This window comes from Choloepus didactylus, chromosome 7 (genome assembly GCF_015220235.1).
Source record: "Choloepus didactylus isolate mChoDid1 chromosome 7, mChoDid1.pri, whole genome shotgun sequence".
Classification (NCBI taxonomy): domain Eukaryota; kingdom Metazoa; phylum Chordata; class Mammalia; order Pilosa; family Megalonychidae; genus Choloepus; species Choloepus didactylus.
This window is the reverse complement of record NC_051313.1, coordinates 155,212,545-155,225,445: the sequence shown is the minus strand read 5'-3', so window position 1 is coordinate 155,225,445 and position 12,901 is coordinate 155,212,545. Positions and strand designations below refer to the sequence as shown.

The window sequence follows — 12,901 nt, the reverse complement described above, 5'->3', positions numbered from 1 at the left end:
ATTTTACAGAAAGAGTGTAAATGTGACAATAACTGAAGGGTTATAATGTTCAGTGCATAGGATTTTGGATTCTGTGAACATTGAAATCAGTCTCTGAAGAGTTAGAAATAAAATCAAAATGTATTCATAAATTCACTGATTTTGAAATATTCTATTTTGCTTAATTCATCTATTCTGATTTTCCAGTAGAAGCCACGTATTGATGTCTATAGATGTATTATATTTGCAGGTATTGTGGATTGCTTCCTTTTTGCTTTCTATCAGAATCTTATCACTGTATCATTTGACTTCAAGGAGACAGCTCCATATCAGCAGGCATGGACAACCTCACCATCATCACAGATTTCCTTCTGATGGATATCTCGAGCTCCTGGGAGATACAGATCTTGCAAGGAGTGCTGTTCTTAGTCATTTATCTGGGAGCTCTAGCTGGGAATGTTTTAACTGTTACCGTCATTGTGAAAGACCCACAACTGCACTCTCCAATGTACTTCTTCATAGGCAATTTATCTCTCATAGATCTTTGCTGCATATCAGTTAGTGTTCCCAAATCAATTGTGAATTCTCTGACAGGTAGTAAATTAATCTCACTCAAAGAATGTGCTGCTCAAATTTTCTTCTATATATTTTTTGCATCTATAGAGCTTGCTTTCCTTGTGGTAATGTCCTATGACCGCTATGTTGCCATTTGCCACCCTCTGCATTATGGACTCACCATCACCCCGCGTCTTTGCACACAGGCAGCTGGTGGTTCATGGGCAAGTGGGCTGGTCTATTCTACCATCCACACAGTGACCATGTTCAGGCTTCCCTTTACAAAGTCCAATGTGATCCATCAATATTTCTGTGAAGTACCTCAAGTTTTGAGGATCTCATCCTCAGATGTTCAGTTTTCTGAGTCTGTGGCCCTAGCTATAAGTTCTTGCATTGTTTTAGTATGTTTTGTCATAATGTTTATGTCATATATTAATATATTTTCAATGGTCCTTCGGATGCGTTCTGTGGATGCCCGTAACAAAGCCTTATCTACCTGTACCCCACAGTTGGGGATTCTTATTTTGTTTGTAATTTCTGGGTTGATTGCTGTTTTAGGACCCATTGGAAACAAAGCATCTCTTAAGAATCTTCTGACAGCTATGTTCTACACTCTGGTGCCACCGTTTATAAATCCTATCATCTATAGCCTACGGAACAGAGAGATTAAAGATGCTCTAGGCAGAATGTTCAACAGATATTTTGAGTTTCCAAGGAGGGGTTTTTGAAAAAAAAACTAAGAAGTTAAAAATAAGATAATTTGGAAGAAGTTTAAATAATATTTGATGTAAGTTATTAAATTTGAATCCCTTCTTTTAAACTCTCTAGTGTTTAGTTTTCTGTATTTTGTTGTTTACATAAGTAATAGTGAAATGTAAATAGGTATCTTAGATTGATTATTCAATATTATATTTATATAACTTATGTATGCTTATTGGAAAAATCAGAACCTATTTATTATACATTGTCAAAATACTTTGGGTTGATTTTCAGTTTAAAAAAAAACAAACTACATCATGTGCAGAATATCATGTCTGAGGTGTCAAGTACTTCAACAGGTCCTATACACTTGATTAAACTTCATGATAAAATCTGGGTACTGCCAATCTGGGAGAGTATTTTGAGTGGTCTGGATTAGAGAAGCATATAGTCTTCAATGTTCTCTTTGCAAACTTTTTTACAATTGTCTGGGCTGAGTACTCAGCTGATTAGAACTGAGATACAACTGAGGAATTGAAGATACAATAAGGGAATAGAACTGATACCTCCTGTTAAATTTGAAAATCTTGAAGAGTTTTTTCCCCTCACTGAAAAACTGTGTTAAAAAAGGCTTGACCAACCACACAGAATATGTTTTGGAAACTTTTTTCTCTCTATGATCTCTGAAAGAAAAAATGTATGACATGCTCAATTCATCCACTCTTTCTACATGATGAAGAACAGGAAATCACTAGTTACAGAGTGAAGTGTAGAATAAGACTCAGAATTTAGAAAATTATGCTCATTTAATATCAGTCTGCTACTGTACAATGGACACACAGGCTCATTATGACTTACAATGTATTATTCAATGTAAAAGGAAGTAATGCATGAATATCATGAAATTCATGTCATCCAAACCATCCAAAACTAGTAAGTCTGATATTTGTTCATATTCTTCCAATATCTTAAATATACCCTCATATTTTCAATATTCCAATAATTGATGATTCCTTTGTATTTTCTTTTTAAAATTTATATAGTCTGGTTTTTGACCTGTATTAGATACATAATTGAAAATACTTTCTCCCATTCTCTGGATTGATTTTTAACTTTGCTGATGTCCTTTGATGACCAACAGATTTGAATTCATGTGAAGATAATTTATATATTTGCCTCTTGTTGACAATGATTTTGTTGTCATGAGAATCCATTTTGAAATCCATTGTCATAAAAATTTATCTATTTCATATTCTAAGCATTTTATGGTTTTAACTCCTACATTTAATTTTTGATTCATTTTGAGTTAATTTTTGTATACAGCATGTGTTAAGGGTCCCAACTCATTAATCTGCATGTTGATATCCAATTGTCCAAGCACCATTTGTTGAAGAGACTATTCCTTCCCCCCATTGAATTATCTTTACACTGTTGTCAAATATCACTTGCAAATACACATATGGGTAAATTTCTGATCCCTCAATTCTATTCCATTGGTATATATATATATGCATACATATGTGTGTGTGTGCATGTGTGTGTGTGTGTGTGTGTGTGTATCCTTATGTCAGTACCACACTCTCTGGATTTCTTCAGTGATACGTCTGCCCATGTCCTTTGTTCATATTCTGATTGGTTTGTTGTTTTAATTCTGCCAAATATTGAGTTCTGTATATTTTCTTCATAAAATTACTTGTCACATATATCTTTGTAAGCATTTGTGCCCACTCTGTATGTTGCCTTTTTATTCTGTAAATGGGTTATTTCACAGAGCAAAGGTTTTTCATTGTTTGTAGTACAGTTTATCACTTTTTCCTTTGGTGAATCATGCTTTTGGTATTGAGTAGAAGAACTATTTACCTAGCACAAAATACTGAAGTTTTCTCTCGTGTTTTATTTTTCTAAAATGTTTTATAGTTCTATGTTTTATATTTACATCTACAATACTAATTTTAATTTTGGAAATATGTATATCATAATCTTGTATATATCATATATATCATAATATTTTCCCTTTAACCACTTCCAAATATACAATTCAATGGCAATTATAACCTTGGCACTTTTGCATTGCCATCAACACCATGTAACAGCCAAATTTTTCATCACCCAAAATGGAAACTCCATATCCATTAAGTAGCAACTACGCCCAACAGCCCCTGTTATCCACTAATCTACTTTCTATCTTTATGAATTTGCTTATTCTAGCTATTTCATATAGGTGAAGTCATATAATATACTTCATTTTGTGTCTTGCTTATTTCACTCAATATTATGTCTTCATGGTCCATTCATTTTGTAGCAGGTATCAAGATTTTCTTCATATTTATGGCCAAATAGTATGATATTTTATGTATATACTGCATTTTGTGTATCAATTCATATGCTGATAGACAGGTAGCTAACTTCTTCAGAAAGTTAAATGTAGAATTACCATATGACCTAGCAGTCCCACTCCTACATATACATCCAAAATAATTGAAAGCAGGGAGTTGAACAGATATTTGCACACCAATGTTTATGGTAGGATTATTCACAATTTACAAAAGATAGAAGCAACCCTATGTCCATCAAGTGATGAATGGATAAGCAAAATGTGTTACATACTTACAATGTAATACTACAATGTAATATTCAGCCATAAAAGGGAATGAAGGCAGGACTTAGGATCTTTGACTGACATTCCCCTCTTCAAGGCTCGGTGGGGGAGTGACTTATAGGGCAACATTAAGTTTCATCAACAGACTTCAATTTCTTCACTCTCAAAATGACATCTATTTCCACCTCTGCCCAGTGTTAAACATGTGATAGTGTTTGCAGGATCTCTCCAGAGCAAATCAATCAGGTAGTAGCCAAGCTACCACTTCTGAAGATGTTTCAGGAAGCAGGCACACAAGGTGAATTGTTCCCTTTTAAAGAGGTCATGCACTATCTAGGCCAGTATATAAGGGTGAAGCAGCTTTATGATCAACAGGAGCAGCATATGGTATATTGTGGTGGAGATCTTTTGGGAAAACTACTAGGATGTCAGCGCTTCTCTGTGAAAGATACAAACCCTCTCTATGATATGTTAAGAATCTTGTCACTTTAGCTACTGTTACCACAGATGCTGCTCAGACTCTTGCTCTTGCAACAGACCACAGTATGGATAGTCCAAACTAAGACCAACTGAAGCAAAGTACAGAAGAAAGTTCCAACTCCAGGAAAAGAACTAGGAAAGGTGATGTTCCCACACTGCCTTCCTCACAGCATAAATGCAGAAATTCCATAAATGAAGACTTGATAGAAAACTTAACCCAAAATAGCATGCACATGAAAGAAAAAATCATCTTCAGGGGCCATGAAAATTTTATTCATAATATGGTTCTTTAAATTATGCTTTATATTGCTCTTACATCTTAAGTTTGAGTAAAATATATGGCCTTGATGATTCCCGAATATATGTAAGCCAACAAAATATCCATATTCTCCTGTCATTATAGAAATATTTTTCCTATACCTTCACAGATTTTTCTTAAAAGTTTTTGACTGCAATTGCTTTTTTCCTCAAATTTGTATCTATGAGACAAAAAAGAAATCTCATTTCTCAATTTCATAATTTGGATATTCATTTAAGAGCTGTAAAATCTATGTAAGATATATATCATAATCATATATATCATATCTATATCATAATATATATATCATATATATGATATATATGATATATATCATAATCTTATATATCTCATATATCATAATCTTATATGTCTCATATATATCATATATATCATAATATAGATCATATATGTCATATATATCATATATATCATATATATATCATAGTCATATATATCATATATATTATATATATAGTTCATGGTCATACTAAACCAATTAATATGTTAAGAATTGTGTAATCTTCTATATTTTACTTAATTGTTCTTATCTCTACCTTGGGCAAAAACCAGATGAACAACCCATAGAAAATTATAATCAAACTGATTTCATCTTTTTGGGAGTGCTCCTCTTTATTTTCACCATTCTCCATTTTCTATGGCAACTTCTCAATGATTCGCCTCCTTTTCCCGGATATGCATCTCCACACCCCCATGTATTACCTGCTTAGTTAGCTCCACATCATGGATCTAAATTACATTTCCATCATTGCCCTCAGGATGGCTTTGTTTCCTGTTTGGCAGCAAGTCTATCTCCTTCACTGGGTGTGGGGTTCAGAGTTTCTCCTTCTTGACTTTAGCAGGCGGAGAACTCTGCTCTTGTCCTTTATGGCCTATAACCGTTATGCAGTTATTTGTTTCACTCCACTATCCCATTCATATTAGCAAAAGAATATGTGAGCTGATGATCACAAGATCTTGCATCATGTGCTCTATCAACACCTGTGCCCACACTACTTATGCAGACCACATCCTACATTGAAGATCCAGGAACATAAATCATTTCTTCTGTGATGTCCTGGCCATGCTGACTCTGGTGTGCATGGACACCTAGGTCTATGAGTACACAATGTTTGTGAGCTCTTCCTCTTTCTCATGTTTCCTTTCATTGAAATCATTCCTATGGCCAGGTGCTCCTTGCTGGTCACCACTAGCAGTCAGTAGAAGGGAACATTTGGTGCTCACATCATCATGGTGACTTTCTACAATTCCACCTATATTTGCATGTATCTATGCCTGAGATTCCTCTTATCTACAATAGTGGATGAGGTTCTCTTTGTCTTCTACACCATTCTCAATCTCATGATCAGTCTTGTCTTCTACAGCCTGAGAAAAAAGGAAGAGATGGGGTCATGGGAATAGTGATTCAGAGAAGCTGCTCTGAATATGTAGACAAAGTTTCTCCATTTGTCCTCAAGCCTCAAGTGCTTGACCTTTGAATAGTGTATGTAATTAAGGAAAAATATTATTCTGATTTGAGGAAAGGGGCGTATGTAAAAGGATTTAAAATATTAAGGTTTTACAAAATAATTTGATATTCTAAAGCCATAATTTGGTTTCTTCTTGGTGATAGTTTTCATGAATATAAAGAATATATATATTCCACTAAGAACTTTCAATAAGAAGATTGATTTAATATATAGAAATGAACATGGAAACTGACTAACTTGAAGCTAACCTACAGAATAACAATTCTACTCTATTTACTTATTTCCTGATATGATTAAATTAGGACAACTGAACAGTAAGTATTTTAGGATACATGAATCTAATTGAAAGCAAAAGAATCTTTAATTTATTTTTGTTTAGCTTAGTCTTGATGGACATGTACTGTTTCTTGTTTTCCCAATATTCAAAGGAACTTGCAAATATAGAGATTAGTCAGATAACTCCTTGGGAAATTAGAAAGCCTTATACCACTGTGGAGAAAATGTGACAAGTTTATGACTTCCATAACAGAGATACTGGAATTATGTAGGTGAATCCTAGGTAAGTGAATTATTAACAATCCTACTTCAGTTTAATAATTACACTGGGAAGTTTCCCACTGGGCTGTAAAGGAATGAGAGACTGCTTTGTAAGATGATTTTTGGAATTTACGCTCTAATGAGTGCATGGTAGACTAGCCAAGCAACTCCTCGGTCATTCCCCTGGAACCATTCAAACTTTCCAACCCAAATAGCCACTGTTATTCTTATATAAAATAATCCCTCCCATGGGAAATTCATTTTCAACCTACTAGTGTCATAATTCTATTCAGCAATCTAGGGGAGCAGGGAATAAACTTACCTGCAGCAGTATTTTAATAATATACCTGCTCAGTTTCACCCTTTTTTACAGTAACATATCACCATCTTAAAAGTGTTTACTCACTCTAGTCAAAAGGGCATTGCTGTCCAGAAGATAATAATGCTGATATAATTTTCATTCTCTAAAAAAACATGAAAGAAGAAGAAAGATTGAACATTTTAGAAAAAAAGCCTAGATTTGCTCACCAGGAGACTGATGGATGATCACAGTATTAGTATTTAAAGTAAAGATTTTTCCAGATTGTAAAATCCACATTTTGAAGAGATGATAGGAATTTGGATTTTTTATACTTATGTCAAGTTCAAATTTGGAGTTTTCTCCTGCAGTAATTGATTAAAATTTTGTTTTATGGGAAGGCAAATGAGTTATAGTTGCGTATGTGAACATTTTTATGTCAAAGAATCATATGATAATGTTATATTATTTGTGTTACATAGTACTATTATATAGTTTACAACTATATAGGTCATTTGTAATATAGGGTAAATAATTTAATATCTCTTACACTGTTAAGCATTTTATTTAAAAATGCTAGAATAACGTTGGAAAGTGAATGATTATTAATCCACAGTCATTATCTCAGAATGCCCAAGAGCTAGATATTACTTTGTGTCTGGTCCCTGTAAACCAGGCTTCAGAATTACATGGATGAATAAGTGTGATAGGCAGAGAAATACCTCCCAAAGATGTCCATGTCCTATTCTCTGGAACCTGTGAATATGTTGTATTACATGGCAAAAGAGACATTGCAGAAGTAATTATGTTAAGTACCATGGATGGTGACATTCTCATGGACTGTGTGGGCCCAATGCAATTACACGGGTCCTTAAAAGTAGATATTTTTCTTTCTTAACTGTAGAAATGTAGTCAGTGGGAGACATGTCTACCAAACCATGGCCAGGGAGATACATCATTACAGGCTTTCAAGATGAATGAGGGGAGCTATTAGTCAAAGAATGTGGGTGCTTTCAAGGTTACAAAAAAGCAAGGAAATGGATTCTCTTTAGAGACTCCAGACAGAAATGGAACCCTACTGATACCTTGATTTTAACCAAGTGGAAACTGTATCAGATTTCTAATTTACAGAACCATAAGATAATGCATTTTTTTTTATTTTTAGCTGCTAAAGTTCTGGTAATTTATTACAGCAGCAACAGGAACTAGCATAAGCATGAAACCTTTGTCAGATTTCTGGTATGACTGGGTACTCAGACTATAGCTCTAACGATGTAGTAAAATGTGAAGAATAATAAAAAGAGTAAACATACACTTAAACTCTCAAGATTTCCATAATATAGCAGGAAAATCTGGATTTATATATATTTTACAGCTTATCAACAATTATATTGCAAATAAAATAAAGAAACAGTGCATTTTTATTTTCACAGTATTGACTGGATTTTTCATAATTTTATTAAAATTAGATTTAATTTTAATGATGTTAATACTTTTATTAATTGTATGCTTCTCTAACAGCTGTTTGCTGAGACTCAATATATTAAATTTCAGTTATTATGAAAGCCAGTTGTTTTGCATTTTTTCCCCAGCTCATAGAGTTGGTATTTTATAAAACATATTTTTATCAGAGAAGTTGTAGGTTTTCAGAAAAATAATGTAGAAACTAAAGAGTATGCATTTATACCCCCACAACAATACACATAGTTTTCCCTTTTAATACTTTGCAATTGTGTGGTGCCTTATTAAAGAATATTATTATAGTTCTACTGTTAACTATTAGTCTAAAGCTTAATTGGCTAAAAATTTCTGTTTTGGGTGATGGAAAATTTTGTTAATGGATGGTAGTGATGGTAATACAACACTTTTAATGTAATTAACAACATTGATTTATACATTGAAATGTGGTTAGAGGGGGAAATTTTAGGTAGTATATATGTTACTAGACTAAGAACAAATAAAAAAGAAAATATAAGACTGTACAGATAGCTTTTAAATTTGATTATGCTGTTTTTTGTATATTAAAATGTAAATTAACATGCATTTTATACTATGAGGGAGCAGGAAAACCTCATTGAAAGCCATTAGCTTAAGTCTTTATTAAAACATTGCAGAATGAGATCAGCTTTTATATGAAATATAGGGAGCTGGTAGCTTAAATTGGAGGTCAGTCAGCTTTTATTATTCTGAGACTCACATTTAAATTCTTAGAAGATGTAGGGAAACAGATTTTATTTGTCATTGGACAATATACAGATATAAGATGCAGAAATGGCAACACTGGGGCTGCTTTTTAAGAACAATTTAAAAAAATTTGAATTTAGCAAGAGAGGTAGGGATGAACAATTGGGATTAAGGTCTTGCAAAGGCCAACAGGAAATTTTTAAACTGTCATTTTTGTTACCACAGAGATATTTTTAATACTACTTCAATGATATTTTGTTCAAGTATATTTTACTGAAGACCTGTTTTTTCAGTTTCGTTCTTTAATTTTATGATATTACTTTTGCTACATTATCTCATATTTGAAATCAATCATTTTTCCAGCACCACTATTAATCCCAATGTTAATTACTAAGCTTTGCATTTGTATCCTGATATGAAACATCTGATTTGTCAGCAACTAAATTTTAAGAGCTCTCTGGACTTTCTGTTCAAGTGAATTGTTCTAGTGTTCACAGGACAGATGTTTCCAAAATATTTACTTTTTCAAAAGGTTGCATTTCTTATTCACCCAATAGTAATAGTCGCACCTACCTAATAGTATGTCTGTAGTACTTAATTGGTTAATAAATGTAAATTAATATAATGCCTATCAGAGATTAAGTACACAAGAAGAAGAAGAATATTCCTTCTAGCAAGTCTTAGAAATTTAATGAATTTTATAAGTTACAGTATTACAATTTTCATTCATATGGGGTGTGGTGATTTAAATCTGTTATGTACCCCAGAAGAGGCCATGTTATTTTAATCCATTTTTGTGGGTGCAGACCTATTGTGGGTGGGACATTTTGATTAGGTTATTTTGATTGAGGAGTTGCCCCAAGGTAGGTCTTAATCCTTTTACTGGAGTCCTGTAAGACAGACAGAAGCTAAGAGATATATTTAAGAGAAGCTCACAGAGAAAAGCCATGGAGAAGCTAGCACTGGGTACACAGAAGCTCAGAGAGGAAACCACTGGAACCAGAAGCTGAAAGCAATGAAATCTGGGAGTAAAGGCCAAGCAGATGCTGGCCATGTGCCTTACCATGTAACAGAGGTGTTCCGGATGCCAGCAGCCTATCTTCAGAATCCAGGTATCATCATTTTGATGCCTTGAGTTGGACATTTTCATGGTATAAGAACTGTAAATTGTAAGTTAATAAACCACCATTGTAAAAGCCAATATATTTCTGGTATATTGAAACATGAGGATAAATTATTCAAGTTCATATTTCCTTCATCTATGTTATGGAGTTAAATATAACTCTTGTATTAATAAGAAATAAACATGGAGACAAATGCTTTCTTCTACTATGTTGTGATCTCCTGAATTCATCTACCAATAGCTGGATGAAATATTGCAAACTTGATTAAAAGTTATGCTTAACTAAAATTTACTGACCAAAGAGGCAATTGCATGTATCATCATGTACACCACAAAGACAGAAACCTGGGTTATATAGATTTGAACTCATTTATAAATAGGAAATTCAAAGATCCCATAAAGATAAGACCAAATGGAATTAGAGTGGTCCTTAATCCAATATTACTGGACATTTGGACACAATGGAAGACAACTAGGGAGAGAGACAGCTAATGGCAGAGGCAGAGATTGAGTTATGGATTGCCAGCAAGCCACCACCCAAATGCTATGGATTTCAGAGAAAGCATGATCTTACTGACACCTTGATTCTGGAATGCAAGTTTCCAAAACTCTGAGACAGTTAATGCCTGTTGTTTAAGCCAACTGGTCTGTGTTATTTTGTTACAGCAGACCTGGCAAACTAAGACACAGAGCCACTCACCAAATGCTTTGTAACAGGTGTAAACTGAATTATATCAGTTAGTAAGTTGCCTTCCCCTGATTTCCCAATACTTCCTGACTGAATCTTTGGCCAGTTCTCATTGTTAAAGCATACCATATTTAGCTAGGTGAGAAAAAATCAAAAGTAATATGCATATGAATTATCCTTTATATCTGTGAATGGGATAAAATAACTCAACCTAGCAGTTGGAAAATACTACATGAGGCAGGGCAGTACTCAAGCAGCCATTTTCATCTAAGACCCAAATATGCTGGTAGCAACCAAACTTGTGAGGGTGACTGCTGGGATTTGTTAATTACAGACTCAGCTTCCAGCTCAGTAGTGCACAAAAAAATGTACCAAACAAGTCACAGATTGGAGAAAATGTGTCATCTTTAAGGTGAGTAAGTATCTTAGTTTGCCAGGGATGCTATAATAAATACTGCAAAACTGAATGGATTAAGCAACAGACTTGTATTTGATGCATGGTTTTGGAGGCTGGAAAGTCCAATATCAAAGTAACATCAGGGCTCTCTTTTTCCTAGAGGTTGTAGCATTACAGAAATCCTCCATCACACAGAAATTTCTGTCCCTGTGTCTTCTCTAATTTCCAAAGACTTCTAACTTAAACTGGTTTATACTGGCTTGTACTGGCTGATGGTTTGTAAGGACGCTAGTCATATGGATTAAGGCTCACCCTGATTCAATTTGGCTTCATCTAAAATAGAACTTAGAAGATCCTATTCAGAAATGAGTTCACACCTTAACTAAATATGACATTTTCAAAGATCCTATTTACAAATGGGTTCACATCCACAAGATACAGTTTCAGATTTGAACATTTCTTTTGTGGGGTATGTGATTCAATCCCCAAAAATAAGTTTCCACCATTTCTGGTTTTTGTTGGTTTGTTTTGTTTTGTGTGTGTGTGCACCATACACACACACAATGCAAATCTAAACCACAATGAGATAAAATCTCACACCTAATAGCATGGCCATTATCATAATAACAGAAAACTATAAGTGCTGGAGAGGATGTGGAGAAAGAGGTACACTTATTCACTGTTGGAGGGAATGTAAAATGGTGCAAATGCTCTGGAAGGCAGTTTGGCAGTTCCTCAGAAAGCTAAGTATAGAATTGTTATATGATCCAGCAATCCCATTACTAGGTATATACTTAGAGGAAGTGAAGATTAGGATGTGAATGGACATTTATAAACTGATGTTTATAATAGCATTATTCATGATTGCCAAGAGATGAAAAGAGCCCAAATATCCATAAACAAACAAGTGGATAAACAAGCTGTGGTATAAACATATGATGGAATATTATGCAGCTGTAAGACAAAATAAATAATGATACATATAACAATGTGGCTGAGCCTTCAGGACATTTCGTTGAGTGAAATTAGCCAGAAACAAAAGGACAAATACTGTATGGTCCCACTAATGTGAACTAACTATAATGAGCAAACTCTGAGAGTTTTATTTAAGAAGACAGCTCATCAGAATGTAGAAAGAGGGTAGAGATTGTTCATTTGCTGCTGAACAAGTACAGGATGTTAAGCAGGATTGATTGTAGAGACCCAAAAATGGATATCACAACACTATATCATGGTAGCACAATATTTTAAGTATAATGAACAAAGCCGAGTGTGAGTATGGTTCAAAAAGAAAGGCTAAGGGCATGTATGACACCAGAAGGAAAGATAGAGGATAAAACTGGGATGGTGTAACTTGGCAAAAACTAGAGTGGGCAATGATGGTGATTAAAGATAGAAATATGAAAACATTTTTACATGAGAGATAACAAGTGAAGGACAACATTGCAAGGTGTTGACAATGGGAAGGTATATGGAAAAAAATACAATCAATGAAAACTAGGGTCTATAATTGACAGTAACATTGTAATATTATTCCATTCAAAGGCAATACACCAAAACCAATGTCAATAGTG

At 34.0% G+C, this 12,901-nt stretch overlaps 1 protein-coding gene and 1 pseudogene across 1 annotated transcript; both read left to right on the top strand.

Moving 5' to 3' along the window:
- Positions 1 to 317: 317 nt before the first annotated feature.
- Positions 318 to 1,262, top strand: LOC119540866 (olfactory receptor 14I1-like). The gene has a single exon (XM_037844760.1). It carries the CDS (start codon positions 318 to 320, stop codon positions 1,260 to 1,262), a length of 945 nt encoding a protein of 314 aa, XP_037700688.1.
- Positions 1,263 to 4,000: 2,738 nt separating this feature from the next.
- Positions 4,001 to 4,605, top strand: LOC119540865 (annotated as a pseudogene).
- Positions 4,606 to 12,901: the final 8,296 nt, after the last annotated feature.